At 40.2% G+C, this 25628-nt stretch overlaps 1 protein-coding gene across 3 annotated transcripts; it reads right to left on the reverse strand.

The window, feature by feature from the left end:
- Positions 1 to 688: 688 nt before the first annotated feature.
- Positions 689 to 24562, reverse strand: prickle3 (prickle homolog 3). Of its 3 annotated transcripts, none has more exons than XM_085144806.1 (11): positions 24280 to 24562; positions 15583 to 15662; positions 6968 to 7151; positions 6679 to 6792; positions 5978 to 6115; positions 5506 to 5709; positions 3412 to 3598; positions 2354 to 2695; positions 1957 to 2262; positions 1462 to 1854; positions 689 to 1370 (listed from the first exon to the last, which is right to left on the reverse strand). In XM_085144806.1, the coding sequence occupies exons 1-11, from the start codon at positions 24319 to 24321 to the stop codon at positions 910 to 912; spliced, it is 2451 nt and encodes an 816-aa protein (XP_085000932.1). In that variant the 5' UTR covers positions 24322 to 24562; the 3' UTR covers positions 689 to 909. The 3 variants fall into 3 exon arrangements, with proteins under 3 accessions (XP_085000932.1, XP_085000931.1, XP_085000933.1); XM_085144805.1 differs by having other exon boundaries at positions 15583 to 15665; positions 24280 to 24551; XM_085144807.1 differs by lacking the exons at positions 15583 to 15662; positions 24280 to 24562 and adding an exon at positions 10385 to 11620.
- Positions 24563 to 25628: the final 1066 nt, after the last annotated feature.

The following is a 25628-nucleotide window of genomic DNA, read 5'->3' on the forward strand; positions in this document are numbered from 1 at the left end:
AGGACTTCCCTCAGGGACTTTACATGAGCATTACCATTTCTTCTCCACTCCCCTCATGTTTATAAGCCATTGTCGCATGTCATTAACTTTTAACCGCGCTCTGTTTGTGTTTTCTATTGTTTGTTGGTCTTCACCTCTCTACAAACATCTTTTTCCTCTTCTCTTTCATCTCACACCTCAAACTGGTTGCACCACACAACTGCTCCACCCTGATCCTGGTTATGATTTCTTCCTCCTCGCTGTTGTCAAGTGCCTGCTCATATGGGAACCTTGGACTCACTCTAATATTGTGGGTTCTCTAATATTGTGGGTTCATGGTTGCATCCTGAGCTTGACTTGTGTGTTGTATTTAAAGTAATCATCCTTTATATCTTCCATTTTTTCCAGAAGAGAAAACGCTTTCTACAGTTAGCTGTGCAGTTTGAGATGGCCCCTCAGCTTTATACATGAGCCTGACTTTAATTTACACTGTATCATTTAGGCACATTTAAACAACAGTGAAAGCTTGTCTGTAAAACTGGCCCCAGGTTACATGTGTTACTGTGTGTTATGGTAGTGTTTTGCAAAGTTCAGTTCAAACAAGTATGAGCAAACTTACAAAGGTGTGTAACAAATAATGACTCCACATTGCTCCATTCATCCCTGCCTGCATGACTCATTCACCTCAAAATGAGACGTCAACGGGAGGCAGTGACTTCTCTCAGGTTTATTTTGCTTCCCTTTGCTAAGTCAGGAACTTTGGCTGTGGTTCACCCTTGGATAAGTCTAAACATGTCATCTCGATCTGACATTACATCGCTGTCACAAAGACGATAAACATCAGAATGATGATGGTCATTCGTTTTTTCTTGTGCACCATAATCTAAAAAAATAACATGCTGTGTTTTTAACGTGGTTAGCTGTTTGTGGTTAGGAAATAGCACAGTTTTTATCTTTATCCTTTGCACCCAGGCTGTGAGCTCTTCTCCGCCTTATGCTGCCCCTCAGGCCAAAGTCCCTCTGCCCCTCCTTCCCCTCCTCTCCGCCTACGTCTTTGCCCTCCTCGGGTGGCTGCTTTCGAAGTTGCGGGGGTAGAGGAATGGGCTGTCCCAGGAAGTAGCCCTCTTCCTCTGAATCTGAGGATGAAGAGCAGGTAGAACAGCAGTCTTCGTGTTTGTACTGTCCCGGATGGAGAGTCAGAGAAGAACCATTGGAGCTGCCTCGGCTGTCTCTGTCTTTCTCGCCTCTCCAGTCCAGGGAGTCCAACCTGGGCCTGTCGGATCGCGAGCGTTGAGATCGCCTCTCTGACCCCTGGTGTAGAGCAGGGTCTGAAGGGATGCGGGAACGACCCCAACCTCGCCTTAAATGGCGTTGCTGGTACGAGGATCCATCTGGAATAAAAAGAATGAGTAACTATGAGAAACACACGCAAAAGAAAACTTAATTGGAACGAGTTAATATTCAAAGTGCCTGAAGACATACCCAGCAGATCCATGTGTGGGGGGACGCCTTTCTTCAGATGTAACCTGCTTCCGAAACCTCCCTCCCCCTCATCTTCATCCTCCTGGTTTTCCTCACCCTCTTGCAGCCCCTCCTTATTCTCATCTTCATCCTCATCCTCGTCCATAGAGTAGCTGCTGCTGATTGGCTCCCTGAAGCTGACTCTGGCTGTGTTGCTGCGAGTCAGCGGGGGTGGAGAGTCACAGCGTCTGTCCTCTGGTTGCTGGAGTTTTGGTGAAGGTGAATCCCGGGGCAACAAGTCACGAGACTTCATGGGCAGGGGAGGTGGGAGGACCGAGGGGTTGTCCAGAGGAAGAGGAGGCGAGTCAGGTGAAATGAGTTTGTTCACATGAGAGTTCTTTTGAGGAGGATTTGCTGAAGAGAGAAAAATAGAAGACATATTGTAGTTAAGAGACAATGAAAAAAAGGTTATAAGAAGGATATAATAGTCGTGCCAGTATCAGTGGTTTCTGATACCTTGCATAACTTTATTTGTCTTTTCCACCCAAGTCCTACAGTCAATTTCAGTAGAGGTTCCTCTTGAATTAAGACCACTTAGTCCAGTACTTCCATTTAGCTCTCCTTCGGGCTGGGGACTACTGCCTGGAAGTTTGATAGCACAGTTCCCTGGAAGTAAACTGTAATGTGGAATGTCACTGGGCCAAGAAGGACCTAAGCCATTTCCTAAATGAATGTGTGGAAGAGGTGAGTACGAGCCTCTTTGACGAGGATGATGACTGGGTGAAGGAACTCCATTCTGAACTGGAGCAGTGCAGTGGACACCTGAAAGAAGCAGAGAAAATAAATGTGTTACAATAAGCACAAAAACATAATCCACGTGAACTCACTGCACAACAGCTCCACCATTATTCACCTCTGGTTTCCACTGCAGTATGAATGCAGTCTTTTGCAGGCGCTATAATGGGGTTGATGCCCTCTAGTGGCTGCAGTGGAGAACCACACTGTAGCTTGTGGTGTTTCTCTGCTGTCCCATACCGTCTGTTATGGTGAGGCGATCTGCTCTGCAGGGCAGAGTCGCAGGAATCAGAGTTATTGGGGTCTTCTCCCAGAGAGCAGGACCTGGAACAGAAAATAAGGCCCCTGCGAGGGAGGAAGGGACGCCCCAGGAGAGGTAGCTGACAGCGGGCGCAGCAGAAACACGAGTCCACAGCGTGCCAGTGCTGACCGTCGTATGTCATCTGACCCTGGTCGATACCTGAGGAAATATTTGTGTGTCAGCTGTGGAATTTTTAAATCAATCTTTATTACCTCAGAGCACATTTAACATAACACGCATAACACGTTATACTATCGGTCAGTAGTTACTTTTTAGAACTCTGACATTAGTGATGCGAGTGATGTGCCCTTAGAGAACGAATAGGGTGTATTACAGGCTTCTTTGTAAGAATATACCATCATCAGAATATCTGCTTACGGGATACATGTAAAAGTTTGCTGAAAGTATCACGACGTGTCTTTGCTTCATCACAGCGAACACCTTTCTCACTCAAAGGGTCTCTTTAGCATACAGGAGATCACGTTACAATGATGCAGAGCTGTTATTAAAATGATTCACAATTTAAAAAAGGCAGACATCATCTTCATCCTGTCAGGCAAGTATTGCAAACTAATCCAGATCCAGATTTTTTAATTAATTCATGCATGCTGATTTTTTAATTTTCCAGCATGGTGGAGGTGTGCAGTCTCTAGCTGCCCTTCTTGATATATTAGTAAATTATTATAAGTCCTTCTGTAGGCTCTGATAATGAATAACAACCTGCTAAAACTATGCATATTATAAAATAGTGACGTCAAAAAGATGGAATGATTAAAGACAAATAAACACTTACATTGCTGGTATATACAAATTAGGCTGGTAATGTGAAAACATGGCTTCACTAAAAACTTAATTTATTAAACTTAGGTCAGTACCTATGTGTTCTCCACAGGTATCACAGTACTCTGCGTACAGCGACTCGTAGCAGGAGCAGCAGTACGGTCGACTCTCTCTCATGATGTAACGCTGGCCGCCCAGAGCAGCCTCACATTCAAAACAGCAGAAGTGCTTCATGTGCCAATATCTTCCTTCAGCCTCCGTACACTCATCTGCTAGAATAATCTAGGTTTAAAAGAAAGTGAGAGACAGAGAGGTAATTTCACAGGTACAGAAGTAAGTAAACTTTAGAAGAACTAGGTTAACAAAACAGAGTACAAAATATCCAATCAGTGCCGTTCTGTTTGTAGGCTTAGCCACTCCCTGGGTCTAACTGCCAGTTGTAGGTCAGTTGTGGTAGATCCATTTGTCAACTATCTCAACTAATCCCTTAAGTCACAGCGATGAGCTATTCAAAACCAGAAGACACCAACAGAAAATTCTACAAATAGCATGCACTGGTTCTGGGAAACGCTAAAATAAAACAATAGCCAATCTGGGAATGGCTACATGAGAAAGGAAAGATATTTGAACTGGATATTCTGAAGTCATGCACACTTATGTCCCTTATTATTTAATGACAAATGAAGCAGACATAATATCTGAAGCTAATTCAAAGTCTTGAATTTGTACTTTAGCTTTTCACTATAAATTTACTTATGAGGCCCAAAGAGATGTCAATGCAAGTGAGGAAGGCCATCATAACAAGTGGCCAAATCAACAACCTGTTCCACCACAGAAGACAACTAAACTGCACGATGACAGAATTATTTCCATGGTTAAGAAAAACACCTGCATAACATCCAGGCAATCCCAGACATCAAGGTCATGGGTACATCAAAGTTTACAACTGAGAGAAACCTTTATGAATGGAAATACAGAGTTTCCAAAACAATGGCAACCATCAAGAACAAGAAGGCCAGATTAGATGTTGCATGAAAAAAGCATTAAAAATCACCTAAGAATCACCTGATTCCAGCCCAACAGACCATGATTTTCAGTTATTAAATACAAAACTAAATTCAGAGACCCACAAATAAGCAGCAACTGAAGGCAGCAGCAGTAAAGGCCTGCCAGTGAATCTAAAAGCAGGAAACAGAATTTGGTATGTCCATTGATTCCCCTAAGGCAGTCATTTTTTTACACTTTATCCAAGTATAGAAACAAATCTTCATATTTAAAATTAAAATTAATGTTGAGCCTCTGAAAGTGGGGAGTATGTAAAAAATGTGTGTGATTCCAAAAAAAGTTAACATTAATTTCTTTGTTAAACCCCTTTAATTAAAGCTGAACGTCTGCACTTAAATCACACGCTAACTGTTTTATTTACAATCCACTGTGGTGGTGTACAGATGGGAAAAAATACAAAAATTGTGTTTCGTCCAAAAAAATTAAGGGCATAACTGTATGTTTTTCTCTCCTACTGTAGTTTACTTCCACAAACCTGTAAAAAAACATCAACAAACTATTTTGTGTAACTTCCCAGTTATACTAATAGCCTCAAGAGCATTTAGCAACTTGGCATTTTTTATTTGTGTTGGAGAACAATGCCACCTGTGACTAATTGAGTCACTGCTAACTCACTAATGTTTCACCCATTCACGTCATGTTTTATGACATTATGCTGACTTGCTGGCTCATTCTCATTCAGCTGCCTGGGGATGGACTCAAACTCCACCATCTTGGGCTGCAGCTGTTACTGTAGCTCTTGTTCTCCTCTATAGATTCGCTGCTAGCTAGCGGGCCACTCTAACCAGAAGTAGCAGCAGGTGGTGCACCGACACTGAGCTCACGCAGGCTTTGGACACGAACAAAGACTATCATCACCAACTTCTCTCCAGGATGATAGAGCTGGCGTGTGGCCGTGGAGAGGCAGCTATTGTTTGTTAAAGTAAGTCTACTCTTCCTTGTACACCTCGTATATATAATTCTTTAATAACACAAGTGTGCACACTCCCCCTTTTCCATGCACTCATGTATACAAATAAAATACATTACTGTGGAAAACATTTAAAAACATTTAATACTGTTGTTGCTGAGATTTTATGTTAAAACAAAAAAAAAAAGCAAGAGGATTTTGGGGAGACAATCACCTCATCGCAGGCCTGGCAGCGGGGCTTAAGCCTTTCAGCGTGGTGCCGACCGCAGTATATCTGTCCATCCTGGTAGAAGTAGATCAGATCGACCAGCAGTTCGCTGCAGGAGGCACACTGGAAACATTGAGGATGCCAACAGCTGCCGTGTCCTGCCCGACTCGCAAACACGGCTATATCGCCCCCGCAGATCTGTCTGCCACACTGGAAAAATAGATGGGTGGGGGGTGGTGCAGAGGGAAGCAAGTTAGGTGGTATATCCTTTGACAAAATGGTAAATGCTCCAGGTTGCACAGCAATTTACTCCCACAGCCCTGTAATCATGTGGCCCCTGAGCTGTGCTTGTATCTACTTGCACCTACACTGACTTCATTCTACATGACTCGGGCGTGCTTTTTTTTATGCTTTCATATGTGAGGTGCTGCTGTTTAGAACTTTATTTTGGCCTCAACAGGAAAAAAAAAATCTCTACCTGCTGGCAGATTGCTCCAGTCATAGTTACTGGGAAAAGTCTTACAACGCCCCGCCCCAGGTTTTCTCTTTTTCTCTGCTGACTGAACAGACGCAGCTCCTTCTTCTCCTCCTCGTCCAGAGAATTACAGTACTGGGGCTGAAAAAGACACAGAAACTCACATCAGCATTCAAACAACTAGACCTAAAGTATGTATGTATGATGACTGTCATTAACAATTTATCTGTCAATTATTTTAATGACAGTAAAGTGTAAAACTCTCATCCCAAACCAAAAGATAGCAAGTAAGAGTCTGCGTTATGCATGTCCCCTGTATTTATTTTGAAGAAATATATTTCTCTGTTAAAGCTGACATTCATGTGTTGCAGCTGTGAAACCTTTTCATTCTTTTCTTTAATATATTTGTTGTATAATTGAAGCAGGAAGGACCATTATTAAGGATTAACAGACTATTTTATTGTATAACTGGCTTTAAAAATGACTATAGGAAGAGATTAAAATATAATTTACTTTTTCCAAAAGTTGCGAATTTCCTCTTTACCTACCAATCACCCAAAAAAGAAAAATTAAAAGAAAGAAGCTTAATAAAAAGAAATACGGTTAGTTGTTGATTTTCTTTGTTGCTTTTTTAAACTAAAAAAGGCATGTCACCCCTATATTAAAGTCTAAAGCATCCAAAGTCAGAGTCAAGGAGATGTTACCTCACTGTCGTGGGCTGGAAGCTGGTGCAGCAGCTGTTTGATTCGGTATCTCTCTCCTGGACTGTTCACATAAGGCACCCTGTCCTCTGGTAAGCAGCTAAAATATTGGTAAACCTGAATGACAAGACAATTATGCTCATATAGAGAATATAAACACCCACTTATCAAATATAGAGCAATTTAATTTACAACCAGTCTATGTACGAACATGTCCAAGTAAATGAGCATCACGTAGGCCTGCACAGCATTAATTTATGTCTCGACTTCTCTTGTGCACCCTGATTGTTACCTGTTCAGGCTTGAGCCCAGGTGGAACCCATGCATACTCCTCGGAGGCGCAGCCTGAGTCGTCATCAGAGATGGAGTGTCTCTGGAAGTCAGATACTAGCTTTGTCATCATCTTTTCCAGCTGCCCCGGCACCGGGCGCACAGCATGCTCTTCTCGTACACACTTGCAGTGCACACAGATCTTCCTGTGGAGACAGAGATGTTCCCGAGGACTTTACAACTGATTTATAACCCAGGCAAAACTGAACCAATGTCAAAAATCTTGGTAAACACAACTCCAAGCGTTCTCCTGGATCTTTGAGTGGCCAGGTGTAAAATACAATGTTTTTGACCTGATTTCAGGTGTATCCATTAGATTTTTTTCACTGTGACCATTAAAACATATTAAACATTTAATTAAGCCAGACTTTTATTAGGATTAGGCCACATTAATGCAGACACTCCCACTGTGCATAACCATATTATTTATGAACACACGCTGCGTTGGAAACATTACGTCACAAACCGGCCTACACACTCTGCGAGACTCCCTGCCGTCACAAATTACTAATACAATAGTTGTCACAATCTGATTAGGGGCTACGCAATCTACAGATCACTATCTCAGACCAGTTCATGCACTCATTACACCAAGATCTTACAGGACCTGCATCAGCGCCAGCACATCCAGAGTATTTTTCTACCAAACGAGCAGGAAATCAGGTCATTGGCATAAGCTTAGCTGTCAATCCGGGGCAGTTAGGACTGGGAGGTGAAGACGGGAGCAATAATCTCCCTCAGCCTCGTATTACAACCCATCTTGTCCTCAGACTGTTACAATCAATCTGGTGCTGGGTGTGCCTGTGTGTGGGACCAGTAGAGTCAGAATAAAGTGCCCTGGGCTAACAGTGAGGCGTGGGTGTCACGTTTTTTGTTGTTGTTTTCTGGAGATTGAACAATATGTCCATAAGCAGCATGTATTGCATGTGTACATCTCTGTTGCGATTGCATAACAGTCTGCCAGCTGGCACTTGTGGCTCAAGTTCACAAGTCACAAAGCTGCTTTATATCAGCGCCCAACCCCCACACGACCAAAAAGCCCGCACACACCATCGCACAACTGCTTGTAAAATGCATGAGCACTCCACCTCTAATCAATTGCCTCATAAAAATCATCCAGGTGACAGCCAGTAATCACTGCATGTCTTTACCCAACACAAGGTAATTCTTGAATGGTTGACAAAACAGAGATGAGAAGTACTTCTATGGGATTCCAGTTCCTTTTCTCAGGCCCAGAACTGCACATTCAGTATATGCAGCTGTCTTGCATTGGCATGTTCTATGCACATGGCTGCCAAGCAGTTAGCACCAATATAAATAATTATAAACACAGCAAGAGAGCTTAAGCTAAGCTACCGTGGCACAAATCTGTTTCCCAGCTGTATTTATGTGGATTCCTATGCAAATAAAAGGTTAGGGGAATGAAGATGCTCAACAGGTGACCTGGCACTATGGGACACAGATGGTAGATTCTCCACCCTCTCACTTCACCAGTACCACCAGCAGTCTGCGCACCACGAAAGCATTAGCAAGTGCTTTAATTACAAGCAGGTGCTAACTCTCACATGCAACCTACAGTTACCGAGACAAGAGCCAATTTGGAAGTATGTGGGGTATAAAGGTATTACAGGAAAATCTCAAATTATGCCTCTCTGTGCAAATGCCTCTGCAGCTATTTCACCAAATTAGGGTCCCTGTTTGAACAGATGCACACGCCAAATTATTGACATATGCTACACTTTGATAAAACACATTCTGTCTGATATTAGCCCATTGTTTTGTCTTTTATTTACACACATTGTCACAGATCATTGGAATATCCATTTGTTTACATTTATAAACTCATTTAAAGGGTGATTTATTTTATTTTTTTTAGCAAGATTTCTGTTCTGCTGGATGAAACTGTATGACTGAAATAAAAAACAGGCTACAGAAATGTGATAGTAGTGTCTAGTAGTGCCTTTCTTCTTTTATACAAATATAGGGTACATGCACATGTTCCAAATGCCCTGTAAATATACAACCATAAATCTAAAGGCAATAACCCCAGTATATGGTTATCTGCAGTTATCGTACAGAAACTCAGGAAGCTTTTCTAAAACATTCCCATTTTATGGCTCTTTTGCAAGTAGTTGTTTGATCATGACTTTAGAAACATACAAACTGAGGGCTATTTCAGCAGTGCCATTTACCAAGCTGTGCGGTGCTGAGCCTTGTCCTGTTCTATTACTTGATTCACAAGCCTCTGATGTAACACATCTGCGCTCTGTCCCCTCTGGATATGTGCAGCGCCACGTTGAGCACTGATGAGTCAAAACTTCTACCAAGAACGACCAAAAGAGACAACATCCAGTCAAAAATACTTGCATGACATTTTTAGAGCAGGTTCTGCAATGTCCCTTGCTGAGAGTTGCAATGGTCCCTGTTGGCTGCTATTTTGCAAATGGCAAAAAGCACTGAGGGTTTTTGATTGGGTTACATATTGTGAGTTTTGCCTTACTTAACAGAAGTCTGCCGCTTAAATGAATTTTAAGATTGATTCAATGATACCACTTAAACTGGTTAAAAATCCCGGTGATTAAAAAAAAAATGTAGTGCTGTGCCCAAACTTTTTAAATGCAAGAAAAATGCAGCACTCATCCAAGTGCAACTACTGCATGCAAACAAGAAACACACCACTCAACAGTTTCTAACAAAAGAAGCCAATGTGCAGTTTTTTGGTGGGTTTTTCTTACATGTATAAGAAAAAGTTAGTTTGTTTTTATTAAGACATGGCAGATGACGCTTTCACAGTCTGCCTCTAAAGTTGCTTTAGCCAGCCAAATCACGATCACCGATACGTCCGGTAAAACTGATTCTGTTATTGTTAATGGTGTATCTTTTGTTTGTATTACTGGCTATAGCAACTGAATAATACTAAATGGACTTAATAGTCTGACTGAAAACATACAGATAAGAAGTGTGTGTTTTTCCACCGACAGAATGATTAAATGGAAAGATAAAAAAACTAAAATAATGATTTACAATTTCTTCCCTTTGGTTACTGGGTTAGCCAGTAAAACTTTACCCTGCACTATCACTGATTTCTAAGTCTTTAAATAAAGCCGCCCTTCTATTATGTTACCATGTCCTCAAAAGGTAATGCGCGATATATAATAAGCCAGTTGTGTACAAGGAGGGATTGAGTAACAGCAGTATCTGTACATGACCTCATACTGCACACTATACAGATCATTTTACAAAGTGTACAAAACAACATAAAGTCAGACTAAGGAACAACAATCATCTAAAAGCATTTTCCTTCACATCTCCCAACTTAATTATTATTTGAGTTTCTTTTCTGTCTAATCCTAACAGTAAAATCTGGTTTCTTCATTACCTGTTGTAACCATGACAAATTAGTCCGGTTTGGCCTGTTGATGGAGTCCCATGCAGACTTGTTCTGTTCTTGCATCCAGTAGGTTCCTACTGCCTTGCCGTCTGTCTGTCAGTGAGAGCAGGATATTCTATGGCAGCTCCTTTCCATCTGATAATTTCTCTGTCTGAGCAGCTCTTTTCAATGTCCCCCTATAGCCCCCACTCGCACGCTCCTCCGCCCCGATAGTAGGCGCAAACAAAAGGCTCTGAACGGAACCATACACTACACAAAATGTAAACACAGATCTCAAAGTACACACAAGCCATGTGACTTTTAAATCTGCCCACAAAGATAAGCTAAAGTGCACATGCCGTGAACGTTTCAATTAAGCCTCTCAATTTACTCACGCTGCCTTTGAAGATATGAGACATCAAGTGACAATCACGATGCATAAAGTCACTGCGTCTTTCCGCCCCTGACCAGACTGCTGTAACTGATTCATAACAGATCTATCTGTAGCTTGGATGCAGTTATTAATCATAAGCGGAGCAGATTTTGATCCTGTGAGCAATGCTGTGCTGTAGAGTGGAGTATTTATAATGTTATGTGATCAAGATGGCCATGCATGAGTACAAAGTGTCTCTAGTGATATATCAAACCGACAGCATGGCTCATGGTCTCTGAAGTCACGACACATCTCCGAAGTCATAGCGGCTCATCCGACTTTGGTGAAGATGAATGATGAATGAATACCAGGAAAAACATGATTGCTCAAGAAGACGCAGCGTGATTACAATCTTTTAATGGAATGATCTGTTTTCTCTTTTTTTTCAGGATCAGCATCTGAGTCATCAGAGGTGCTTCAACAAACTTTAGATTATCCCTTTAGTCTACTGACAACAAATCAATCTGCAGCTATTTTTGACCTCACTGTTGCTTCTTAAATCTAAACACTTGGTGCTCATATTATAGTCCAGAGATTATGTTTTCATTTTGATGGTTACACAGATAAATAAATGAAAACAAAAATTTACTTTACTACTGCTTTACCTGTTTCTTTTGCACTTTAATGGCAATATGATTGATCAGGAAGATAATCAGAAGACTAATCAATACTGACAAATTTGCCCCACTACAACTAACTTCAAGCAGTCTATCTAGGAAATTATAGTTAACTAAAAATTTTTTAAAAAGTGTGTATTTTTCAGTAGTTAACAACAATCCATAAAGTAACAACCATATCATAACAACAAAAGTAAAGTAAAACTGAACATTTTTGAAGATAAAAACAATGAAATGAAATGAGGAAACCTACTGGAAACTAACTTAAAACAGTTGTAAACAAAAAGATAAAAACTGGTGAAAAAATAAATCATTCTAATCCAGACTGTGAGTGAACCTATAAATCAGCATATATTATTAAAACTGGTGAGGGATCTAGCATAGCAGCCATATGATAACTCTTTAAAATGCTGCTGCTGGTGTGATAATCTATACCTGCAGCAGGGAACTGTGAACTCTCCACAGATCTGGTTCTAAGAAGCAGATGGGCCTCCTCCCATAACTCCCTGCCACTAATTAGTGACAGAGTAATTGCCGCATGGCCACCCAGACTAATAGCAATGGCGACTTTGAACACTTCTGAAGCGTGTTGGGGACCTGTGGGTCAAAAGTAACTCAATTCACTTGCTGCTGGGCAGCGGAAGCACCATCTGCCCCCACCTCAGTTTAAGCTGTGTCTGATAAAGCTCAGGATGAAGATGGATCACTTCCCTCTCACCGAGCATCAGCAGCTGAGCCTGTGGTCACTTGGAAGATCTTCTCCATCAGCAAAGGTGTGAGTTTAAATTGGTTATTTAGACAGATGCAATTAGTGCCAGACTCCGAGGTCTTAAAAACTGACCCCTATAAATCTCAATCATTTAATCACTTTCATGTTTTCAGTCTCCTGGATCGCCTAAGAGACTTACAACGTCTAAACAAGACATTTATCCTTGTCAGCTCACCCAATGTCATTTCGGATCTGCCCATCAGCCAAACGAGTAATGAAGAAACGTAAACAATGAACTACAGCATTTTGTTAATGCTACACAGATTAAATGCACTGTAAACAGATCAACGTGCATGGTAGAGTGCGGCACACGTGTTTCAGATTCCGTGCTAACTTCTAAGCTTTTGTCTTGACCCGAATAGAGAGAAAACTGAAAAAGAAAAAAGATAAAATTACAGGCTTTTGGCTTTATGAAGTACACATTCCTGCCTTTTGTTTTAATCTCTCATCACGAGGCCAGTTTGTCTCAACCATGTAGTACACATTAGGGGTTATAAATGCAGCCTTCATTATCAGGAATAAATCTTGTGTGTCAGTGTCAAACCCTGTGATCATCCTCAAGAGTTTCTGGGTCTGTAAGCACCAAACACAGCACAACGTAGTTGAATCACCTAGTTTCCTTCTAAGTGACTCATTCTTTAATGTTTAACTTCTGAAATAATGTGAACAACAAGCAGTAACCCTTAGCTTTGTAGTATTTGTCGAGCTGGAGCAGCCTCTGTTTTTATTCCATACATTAAAGCGTAATGAAACACAAAAGTCCCATCTGAAAAAGGAAAAGTGCACTGAAAAGCAGAAACTGGAGAGACAGAGGGGGGTTTGAAGTGGTTGAGAGGGTTGCTATCACAGCAGTAAGGCCTAATCTTATTAGCAAGATTGACAGGATTAGACTAACCAGAGACCCCACCAGCTGGATATACACTAAAGGACTAAAAGAGAGAGGACAAGGAAAGAGGGGCTAAAAAGAAAGCACACAAAAACAGACCTGACAGAGGAGGTTGAATTGTTCATCAGGAGGGACTTTGGTAGTGTTTAACAACTCTGAACAAATAAGTAAAAGAGGTATACGGCAGTTTAAAAAGTACGAATAAGACAAATTAAACCCTCTGAACACAATGTCGACATGGTATGAAAACATTTATCCCCCTGCTGAGTACAGCTTCGCTTGTGTCTATAAAATGTTACCTCTCAGAGGATTTATACAACAGAAAATTAGTTTTTACCCCAAAAGTCTATTTTATTAACTCGCCTCGAAGTTCAACCAGTATCTGCCCTGTAATGCTAAAATGAGTTCAGTCACAAATCTGATTGATCATCTGTGGTCTCTGGCTGGCAAAGGTGTGGTAGGCAATGTATTGATGCTGATAGTACTGGTGTTAGTGGTGCGACAGATCAAAAAACTCATGGTTCGGATCGGATCACGGTTTTAAGTCACGGATCGGATCAATTTTCGGGTCAGCAAAAAAAGAAAAAAGATAAGAACATTTTAACTCTCCATTTATTAATTTAAGTATTTTTTGCCCATTAAAAACATTCAACTCAAGACTCATTCCACGCAATTATATAAAAACCAAATTAAGGTGCATTAAAGGGCAGTGCAGGGCTTTGTATCTACCACTCTGCTGTGATATAATGAGCGGTCATGGTCACGTAGCTTTCCGTTGCCATCTGTAGCTGGGGCAACAAAAGATGCCTGTGACAGTTCACCCATAACTTTACACTTTTCCTGCTCATACATGCTTGGAACGATCTTGTCACTGAAGTGGATGTGCAACGGGATATAATAGCGTGGCTCAAGCACGTTCATCATATGTACAAGCCGCTTGTTTTGCACAACGGAATACGGCCTCATGCCAGCAGCTTATAGCCCAATAGCTTTTGTAATAGCTTTAGCCCGGTGGGATCGGGCAGCAAAGGGCTGCTAAAATGCCCCAAACTCCTCTGCTCCTCCACTTGGACCACTAGCGCTGACCATGACTATCACTTGACAAACTGACCACGCACACCACACACATACTTTTTTTTCTTTTTTGAATCTTCGAATCACGTGCGTGCCGAACCGTGGAGTGGGATCGGTTCAGATCACAGATCAACAGTGATCCATTGCACCACTAACTGATGTACTTGTGCACTCATGCAAAAGGCACAAGTGACTGCAGCCAATACCTTGCAGCATATGGCATCTTGCTAATTTGTTATTTGCAGAAAGTATGCAGGAGAAAAAAAAAACAAACAAACAACAACAACAACAACAAAACAGGTCTATTTTCTGAAACTGAAAGATAAAAATAAGAACCGTACAGCGAGCACAAATCCCTGATCTTTAAGCAGTCTAAGTTGATAACAATCAAGCCTTTCCATCAAACTGACCCATATCCACCAAACTGACTGGCACGGTGGCACCTGCCCCCAAGTGAATCAATATGTACTCAATATATAAAGATATACTTAAGACTGGATGGTAACAGGTCAGAGTTAGAATGCCAGCAGCCCTGATGCTCATTTTCAGGTTTAAAAAAACTCTAGCCTATGCTGGGACAGTTTGACCAATCAAAGAATTGCAAAGCACAAATGGTTAACTAGATCCATTTTTAGTCTGGAAGAAGCACATGCATATGTCCATACATTCATCTGGTGGAAGGAGCTTAAAACAGAGGGTAGAGCTGCAGGAGAGGCTTGTCTTTTCTAATTCTCTGCCTAATGATGCTTTAAGTATAAATCACTGCAGTTTGGACATAATGCACTTGTTACAGGAGGCCTACCGCTAATCCCACTTCTCTGTAATGCTTCTATTTTTCCCCATGAAGAAATAATGTTAAACTAAAGCTGCTGTTATGAATATAAGAGCTTAATAACACATGTGTCTGTAGCCCTGAATCTTCTGTATCTCAGAGTCAGAAGCGATGATCTGCGTTGATCTGTGAATATCATGTGCTGCCCTGACTGGGTCATATTTGCTGTTTTCTAATGTATATCTGATCTGTACTCATTGCATACATAGATCACAGCTAAGCTCCTTTACATTGGCTGACATGATGCCATCCTTCTTAATACACGTGCAAAGAACACAAACACAAATATATCAGTTTGACACTCCTGCTTGCCTGCTGTCACGATAAAAGTGAAACTCAGATGAAACCTTTTTCTTTTTAATGCATACATGTTTTTTGTTTGCAAAACGATTAAATAGCTAAGGGGGTCATGTTTCTATAAATCACGTTTCCAGCTAAAGTGGCATAAAAAAAAACCAGCCATAAAATCATTGCTTTTATACTTTGTTTTGCTTCTGAAGTCCAGCAGGGCGAAATGACTCTACGGTATGAAACAAACATTTCCTGCAAAGCTCACAGGCACCGCTGTCAGTGTTTAAGAGTCCTACAGTTCATACCTCCAGCCATGGACACGGAAGCCGGGGCACTGGTCTCCGCAGCGCATACAGGGTTGGCCTCTGTCTGGATCCTCTTCCTCCTTCTGAATAAAAACACAAATCACTTTAGCTCACGTAATTTCTGACTGGAACACGATTCAATTGTGTCTTTTGGCAAAAGACACAAAAGAATAAGGATATAGAGTGTTTGCTAGACATGAAGGGAAAGCATCAACACCGGAGTGAGCTAACGAGTCCACCTAAGCCTCAAGCAGAATGTTCTTAAATTCAATCACTTCAGCCTTTAGTTTAGCATGTCTGTGGGGGGAGTGTGGGCTGTCATTACTCGTGTTAACCAGTTTATTAATACCCCCCACCCCATTATACCAAAATCTTACCTAATACTGCAAGCTTGAAGTGGCAGAGATAGACATAATATCCATGTGTCATGTCAGTGCAGATAAAGCAGCAAACTGTGAAGTGACAAAAACTACAGTTCCTCTAGTGACTATTTGAGGTTTACAGCCAGGTATAAAAATGGTTTGGGCACTATGAATTAGGGGTGAGTTTCAAGACTGGTTTTTATATTAACGAGAAATCCCTAATATGGACAGTTTTTATTTTCAAAGTTTAGGTGAAAATGTGGATTTTGCTATGGCTGTCTATGTAACATGTCAGTTAAATGGGCCATAAACCAGACCTTTCAACCATGTTTGTAGAAGTTATTTCAGACTAATTAGCAGATACTGATGTCTGTGTTGCCCTTGAATAGCCTATGTTCTATTCTAGTTAACATTAGCTGATAGCTTAGCATGCCACCCTTTCACCAAAATATAGTAATTTCTGACTCAAAGAAACCAACATGGCAGCAGCCAAAGTGTTAATACTGAGGTTTTGAAATGTTTGGTCAAAAAAAATCAATGGGCCACATCCTACTGGCTACATTTATACCATCTATGACTTACATGTTAATACTTCCAACTTAAAAGCAATAAAAAGCAGGTTTAGAGCCTGGTTAAAGAACTGTCTTGGGCTCTGTGGATTCAGCTTGCTAAATGAGCTCGCTTCCTTTACCCAACAACTGCATTCTACCCACTCGCCTAAATATGGTCACTATTCTCCAGCCCATCTATCTTTTATATACAGTCAGTGATGTGTACTTAACACTGTATTTGTACTAACACTGTACTTAAGGCACATAAACCTAACATCACTGATCGTTTGAGTAGATACTGTGTGCTCCGGTACGCCATGCCTGTACATAATAAAGTATTCTTATAGCTGTTTGTGTTTTTAATCAGTGCAGCAGTGGGTGTTTAATTTTCTAGGTTACAAAATACACACAAAACGGTAAGTGATACCCATAATTTGGCATAACGATCCCCTTACAAAACCTGTTTACTTGAGCTCAGCTCAGCCACACAGTTACATATTAAACTCAACAGTGAGTTCAAGCAAAGCTCTTTGTTTTGCAGAAATATATGGAGGAATACATGACAGGTAGTTAAATCCCAAATATTCCTCCTGCCAAATATGCTGACTGAGCATTGCTGAAGGCAACTCCGCAGCTTAGCACTAAATCAGCCGCTTCATGTCTCAGTTCTATTGCTGCAGCTTTACTGCATACACAAAGCTCTTTTTAGAGATGGGAGGAAGGAAGCAGACACAGGATGAGAGCTGCACCCTTTCCCTCTCAGTATAGTTACTCTGTCTCTACCTTTTTTTTCTAGTCCTTTAATATACACAACCTCTATCTTATTTGAGAAGAGCTTACTGTTGACAGAGGGGAAAGCTTACAGTTCTTCCCAGGTTGGTAAACAAAAAGGAAGCTACTTAAGTGTTTTTCCCTCTGCTGAGATTCTTACTTTTTTTGGCCACAACTGGTTTGAAATTCTACATTAAAAAAAAAAAACAACACCACTGAGTTTAACAAGCGAAGTAATAAAATGCAGATATGTGATACAACACGGTACCTGTGCGTGCCTGTTCACCTGTCTTTATTTTTCAGGCCACACTAACCACATAATCATTGTTATTCACGTTAAGCCTGTTTTCCCAAGCTGAGATATTTATGAGCCATCTCAGAAACTGCAGCACATTACTTTGACTATTAATCAGTTCACTTCGCTTATCTAACAGACATCTGAGGGCTGAAAGTATATTATTAGTGGAAGAGAAACCACAGAGGCATAAACTAAAAAAAAAAAGTTGTTTCAATTTTAAAAAATTAGATGGTTTGAGGAGTTATGTAGCTGTTTTTAGGGTTGATATATTGAGGGATTTTCACTAATGACAGCACAGAGCTTCATGGGAACTAGTTAATCCAGAACTACTGTACGAGTTATAATTTGCATGCCTTTTTTAAAGCTTTGCCATTTAAAAAGAACACGATGACACACACTGGGATCAGTTTTACTCCACGCTGCCTTGCTAATCTCCTCTTTAACTTGGCTTGGACTGCTGTTAGCAAAGCCAGGTATGAAAAGTGACAAGACGGGTTAAATGAAGCGTTCAGATGATTTCTGGGTGACTGAACCTGTCAGTTGTTATTTCCTTTGGAAGGAACGGCTGAGATGTCGCACTGACAAAGTGACAGACCGAGCCCTGGAGGCACACACTAAAAAAAAGGTCTGTACATCTAACACTGTTGTACAAATGCAGCCCTACATATTGCATTTATTAAGGTTTCAGCGAATGAAAGTGAATAGCTGGAGGATAAAAATGCTTTTGGAAATTGTAGCTGACCTGATATGATTACACTTCAGGATACTACAGGGTGTTACTGCTTTTCAATTCAAAGAGTTAAGAAATTAAATGACACTTTATATGTTTATGCTTTCGCTGCAATTTCTCTCCATTCAGACACCCTTTTGATATTTTAAGCAAAGCAGAAGTTGATTAACAAAGTTTCTTGTGCCAGTGCACAAAAAAAACTGCTTAGTTGGCCAATTTTAAGAAGTGACATCAACATCACAGAGGAATAGAAAACAGATTTAGAAATGTTTTCTTGCTCCTTACTGGATTTCACTTTTGGTAAGAGAAACCAGTGAAACCGATGCTTAACGTTTGTTGTCTGAAGGTGTAACACAAGTAATTTGACAAACATTATAGTCTCTCAGCCCCAATAACAACAAACATGGAGAGCCAACACTACAAAGTTGGACAGAGATTTTGAACTCTAAGTCTACGTAACTTTCAAGAACAATGCAGATGTGAATGAAACCCATAGTCTGTTTACTGGGCAGCACTGGGTGACTGGTTGCAAAAACATGTGCAGTTCCATGAATGTGTATAAAAAAGCGTGCCTCTCCAACTTTGATCTGTGACCTCAGTAAACACTTTTCCGATGACCTTATGTCTTAAATATTCAGTTTTAAGTCTTACTGAGAAATTGTGAAAAAACAAACAAACAAAGACAACAAAAAGATTAACCAGAATTTGCTTTAGGAAGGGTCTGACTTATGATTGAAGAGTTGCTATCCTATATCGTCGTGCCCAGTTTAGCAACACTAAAAAAAATGGTTAAGTCGCTCAGCTCCATAACCTGGTAATGGATGATACCAAGGTGATTACATCCTCCAATCAGTTTATGGATTGTTTATATAAAGCCACAGAGTGTGAACATTTGTCTCTTTTTGTTTATAAACAAAATATTTGGGGGGTTTTATTTTATCAAAAGTTTTGATAACCCGCCCCATCTCTTAGTTATGCTGCTATAGGTTGCTGGGAGACGTTCCATGAACCAATGAACATTTCTTCTTCTCTCTCAACTTTTCAAATTTTCATGTCATGAACGTTTGTCTTCTTTCTCCTATAGTTTATTTCTTGTCCTTGTCTCTCTTCACACTCTTTCCTTTCTTCTATTTCAACTTACTCCCCAATCAGTTGTGGCAGAACGAGTCTCCAGGAGGGCACAGCAATCTGCCACAACTAATTGCAGATTGCTTGATTCAAACACTCACATGCTTTGTGAGTGTTTGACTCAAGACCCATTACACATGATTTAAACTTTATTGAGACTTGGGATGTTGACACGACTGTTTGTGAACTGCCTTCACAAAGTTCTGTAATACACACATTATACCATTTGGAACTTTCTTTTTTCATTCAAACAAATAAAAACTAAAACTTAAGATTTTAACTAATACAAATTAGGTGATCATATCCACTCTGGAAACTAACTGAAACATATCAAAGTGGCCACCCTAGGCAGTGAAATTTATTAACTGATTTACTGGAACTATACAAAACAGATTAGAGGGTCAACATTAAAGCATAACTATTCACTCACTTAAGGGCAGACAGTAATTAAGAAAGAAGGATTAGGAATCCTGAGAAAAGCTTAAAATTACCTAAAAATGAGCCAAAAGGAGAACATGGAATCATATCCAAACATGCATCCAACCATGTCAGTAGGGTTAAAATTAGCCATGCCATTAGCCATGGTTGCAAATTCAAACTAAATTAAAAGATGAAAAAAGCACCAACATCTTATTGGATACCCCAACAGTTAAATGAAGCAGGTAAGAGCATTTATTGCAGTTTGACAGTTTTATCCCACAGCCTTGAATACGCCTCTGTCAGTTCTATATTGTCTTATCAAGGCTACACAGACCTGAAGGTTTTGTGTGTGTTTTCTTTCAGGCTTCCACCACAGATAAAGTGTCAAGTTTGCATCCTGACAAAGAGGTTTTCCTTTTGTGTTGTGAGCGAAGGATGTGATGGGAGTGGTGATAGGAAGTTTCTTCTAAACTGAGTGTGGGTAAAGTAAATAATACATTCACAAGTCCAGGGGGGCGCGGATCATGTGTTCACACTTTGAGCGGCGTCAAGACTTTTCATATCAGGTCCTTTGTTTTCACTAAGTAGGTATAAAGTTTAATCACGTGGCATGTAACCAGGTAATGGACAAACTGAAAGACTGCCAGCTTTGTTATCTGGCATCAGCATGCAACAGCACTGGCTAAGCCAGGGGTTACATGCAATAATTTAAAGGAAAGGATAAATAATACATCTGAATGATATCATGTGGCCCATACCAAGGCTGAGTGAGGTAGTGGAAAAAAATGGCTCCCCACATAAGAGAGAATGACTAGGTGTTGGTTTTGGACCTCAACGCTGAGGTGTTGGATGGATTAAGCATTAACAGGAAAGGTCACAGGTCGGGCGCCTTTGTGGTTTTGGCACGCTAAGTGGACGCACCTCTCTTCAAACATTCTACATTTTCAGTGTCCAACATAACACCTTCCCACATTGGTCCCCTGGGACCTGTGGATCTGAGTTTTACTGGCCCCTCATGTATTTTTACAGGCCCAGGGGTACTATTAACTTATTTATAAACTGCTGATTGGCCTGATCTAATCTAACAGACTTTATGAGTAGATGTATCTTAATCTGCAAAAAAATTTAAAAAATATAAAATAAATGTTCTTGAGCATTTGCTTTGTTGCTCTTTGTTGTAAGAATTACACCTGCATTATAATCATTGTTGTGTCATCAACCTTTTTATTGAGAAATTAAATGTTTTCTTTGCACTCGTGCTAATTACATTTTACAATTGCATGAATATACTTATAGCTGTAAATGTGAGTGAGTGTGTAAGTCCTGCAGCACCATTGTCACTTTTCTGCTACGTTTACCGTATTTTCCGCACTATAAGGCACACTTAAAATCCTTTAATATTCTTTTAAAAAAATCGACAGTGCGCCTTACAATCCGGTGCGCCTTATATATGAATTCTGGTTGTCCTTGTCGACCTCGAACTGATTTTATGTGGTACACGGCGCTCAAAATCCTGTCAAAAAATGTTCTAGTATGACTTTGGTAAGCTACGAAGCCACACCGCTTGAGGGATTGTCTGAGCATTACGGCTACCGTAGTCAGGAGCCTCTTGGAGTAATCTGGGTCCAAAACTCCGTCTCTTCAGATCCCAAAGTCAAACGAACACCACAGCATCACTGGGAGGTAAAAACTGGCTAAATTCTTTCATCTTTAATAAAATGATCAGTGTTGCTGCTTTACCAGGTGTTACAATTAAGTTTAACATTCAGGTATCCATGAAAACAGAATTTATTTAATTTAACGGAGTTAGAAGTTAGCAGGTGGTTAGCTCGCTAGTTTCCACCTAGCGAGCTAACCACCTGTCTACCTGTGACAGTAACAAACCCTGCTTTCCTTCCCTCTTACATTTACTTTGATTATAAACTTTTAGCAAATCAAGGCATTGCTTCACAGGTACAACTATAATTGGTGAAAACACAGTCACTGGCCAGAACAGGCCACTGAAATTGCCTGGCATACTATTTTACTTGGCCCAAGCTGGGTTATGTTGAACCCTGATTTTGCAGTCACAGTAGAAAAAGCACATGTGTTACTAATACCATGAATTAAGTGACTGCACCAAGACTCAAACCAAGGCAGCTAAAGGGATTTCTAGTTGTGACACTTCCCCTTTTCCCTCTGTTATGTTTCATTATTTTTTAGTAAAATGAAATTCAGCTATAACCACATCTACATCTTTATTGCTGGAAAAAGTAGGCAAGTTCAGTACACATTATCTTATGACAGCAGCTTCTCAGATCCCAAATAATTGTAGCATAAGAAAGCATATAGTCAAATTTGTCAAGCTGTCATTTGAGAAGGAGTTGAGAGCAATATTAAATTGGTTATATCTTAGCAGATAAAATTGCAGATTCATTATATCAATAATAGGGAAAGTAAGATATTGCCATCTTGAATGACAGAGTAGGGTTTCTTTACATATTTACATCTACTTGAGAGCCATATGGGAACTATTTGAATCTAATGAGGCTAATCTATCACTTCAGCACTTGAGTGCTTCAGTAAATATATTATTTGAGACACTGTGGCAAGGAAATCATGAGTTTCAAATTGTTGCTGAGGGCCTTGTTTACTTACTGTGTACATAGTCTCTATTCTCAAATCATGTACACTAATTAAATTTGTAATCCAGCCTAAATCAAAAGGCTTTTGTTCAAATATGTGTTCAAAGCTGCACTGTGGGAGAGCAAAGTCTACAGTCTATGGCTTATTTATCACATTTCAATGTCGATTACACCACATTTACGCAGAAGATTTCTTGAAGAATATTTACAAGAAAAACAACAGAACATAAATTAAGATGTTTGTGTAGTGCTGTTAAATTACATGACAATTTATGACTAAAATGTATTTCAATTGCCAAGAAAAGGAAGACATTTAATTTTCCATCAATTTTCTTAACCGCTTAACCAGCTCAATGTCGTAAAGGCTGCTGACCCAGCTGAAACAGGTTGGGAATGGGGTATGCCTCGATCCATCAGAGGGTTAAACCAACCAATTTAGAATTACCAGTTAACTCAGAGGAAACCCATTCCACTAAAGGGGGAATATGAATAACCATTTAACCACATTTAATTAAACTGCAGATCATTTCTAATCTCAAATCCTGGCATGAATTACAAAGCCAGTTCATCCCTACTGAGCCTCACATAGGTCTAAAAATTGTTTAAGTTAGACGATAATGGTTTTTCATGGCTTAACGGGTCTTTGGGCCAGTGACTACCTGCATAACCATGACTGGTCTGCGTGTAGTTAAAGAAAAGTCTTTGATACCTTATTTAACAGAAGTATGTCTTCTTCTGTTATTTGTAGTCATTTTGCAAACAAATTGTACTTTTGTAAGAGTAAATTGAACCCCTTTTTGAAAAACGGTTAAAAATAATTATATTGGGCTTGCTGGTTGTCCTTTAGTGGAAGACCAAAATCTCTTTGGTCACCAACACTGTTTCCTGTAGATGCAGGAAAACCCCAAAGATATATACATAGGTGTTGAACAATGGTGCTGTAAGATGAGTTAAACCTCACTTTTCTAATGCTGGTGTAATGAGAGTGTTGCATTAAATATTCATGACATTCATTAATTCTTAAGGACTGTTATTACATGCACAGGTAGGAACAGGTGTGTGCTTTGTGTTACGATGGAGTATTTATACAAATTAACATGAAATACTTTTTTTTTTTAACCCTGAAAGTCATTCAGTCAGTCAGACAGGCACCTATTCTATGTTAATTTCAATGTATAGGTTAGTTATAATAGTAGCTGGATCTACAGTCACTGAACTCACCTGGACGTTAACGTAGTCCAGGAGAGATGCGGAGCCAGATGTTCCACGTCAAAACAGACGTAGGTGTTCTCCCATCGTCACTAAACTCCTGACTATTTAGGCTGCTTTTTAAAGCAGCATTCCAACCACAACATAATTGAATACACGGCATGAAAGCTTGACAAAGGTAATAAACACGTCCAGGTAACAGCTACCCCATCCTAACCTGCACAGGTACAAAGATGACGCACATTCACCCTTCTGACTACACCTGAGGCACTCGACATGATCCAAGAAACAAAGAATGTGGGACTCTGTGGCAGATAGATGATTCTATTTTTTATTGTCCTATTTCGAGCGTAGGAAAAAAATGTTGGAGGGAAACAAAAGCCAGGTGAAGGTGGGACGAAGTTCCGCTTGGGCTGCTTTCTGCGTTGGATTTCAATGTACTAAAAGTTCATTTCACGCCTGCTTTTACAATGAAAATGCTTCGGAAGCTTTAAATCACTCCAAACTCTACCTTGTGCTGAAAGATGATGATATTCAAAATGACATTGAAAGTTATTAAGGTATAAATGTACGGGAAAAAACAAAAAACAAAATAGGCACCTACCGAGCGGTTGGACCGTCGCTTTTTAGATCCGCGCAGGAACATGATGTTGGCTGGACGTTAAAAGCAGTTTTCCGGTGAAGAAGCAGAGCAAACCAACGGCGAGCGAGAAAAACTGTAAGTAACACGCTTGGTGTAAACTACATGCCGTTTCTTCCAGACTACCCCCGGATTCTTCTTTCCGTCTTTGCTAACTAAGGAAGGAGTTTTGGCATTCGAATTGATAAGCTAGCTTAAGTGTAAAATACAACCTCCGGCGGAGACTTCAAAATAAAAGAGGTACTGAAGTATATGCTTGTCGATTCTTGAGCAGAGTCCAAATTTAAGCAACGTTAAGAAATAAACATCAACTAAATATTCATTCAAATGTTTACTTATTCAATTTATCACATTGAAACCCATTGTTCAATCAAATTGATGGCGTGCCTTTTTTTTATTTTGACTGTGTGGACACGGATCTGCCGCAACCTATAACCTTGGTGAACCTCCAACTTTACCTGTCCTGCTCAACAGAGACCTCAATAGCCGACTGTCCCAAAGTTTTGGCCCGTACTTCACCTTGGCTACAAGGAAGTTGACATGGATATATGCAAAGTTTTGTAAAGTCTACCAAGACATTTTGTTTTATAAAATACGCACATCCAGAGCACAAGAGAAGTCAGCCACGTTGGCTTTAGCTTCAAATTATATATTCCTAATGGGGCGACAAAATATGCACACAGATGGGGTTAGGGTGGGGGGTTAATATTACTCTCGAGTTCCAGTGGGAAATAGTTTGATAACATCCATCATGACCCCAAACAAGGGATTATCACTCCACTGCAGGTCTTTAAAATAACACGGGTCACAAAATGGTTATTGCAATTCGAAGGCAGCAGCATCAAAGCTCAAAACAAAGTAGGAAAGGATTTATATAAACACACTGTAATCTCAGAACGAAGAGTTGGGGCAGCATGCACAAACTGCAAAAATAATAATATTTAGGGGAGAGAGAAAAAAAACTCAGACGAGATTACAGATCACAGACGTTTGCACAAGGTCATTCAGATCCTGGCAGGAATTGTGTCAAATCATAGTAATTTCCGATCGTATCTGAATATTGTCCTGCTGATGAGGGGCACCAGCATAACTTTGTTGATATTAGATGGTTTTACACTATTGGCTTACCTAGTGGCTTATAAGGAAAAACAGTTCACAATAGAAGAGTTGCAGACTGCTTCCATCTAGTGGCAGTGAAATATAAAACAGTTTACAGTACAAATGCACAGTACCTAAAATGTAGTCATGGTAAAAAGAAAGTGCATCCTCCTCCTCGTTCAAGAGTTTACATTTCATGTCATAATGAAAAGAAT

The sequence above is a fragment of the Neolamprologus multifasciatus genome, chromosome 20 (assembly GCF_963576455.1).
Source record: "Neolamprologus multifasciatus chromosome 20, fNeoMul1.2, whole genome shotgun sequence".
Classification (NCBI taxonomy): Eukaryota; Metazoa; Chordata; class Actinopteri; order Cichliformes; family Cichlidae; genus Neolamprologus; species Neolamprologus multifasciatus.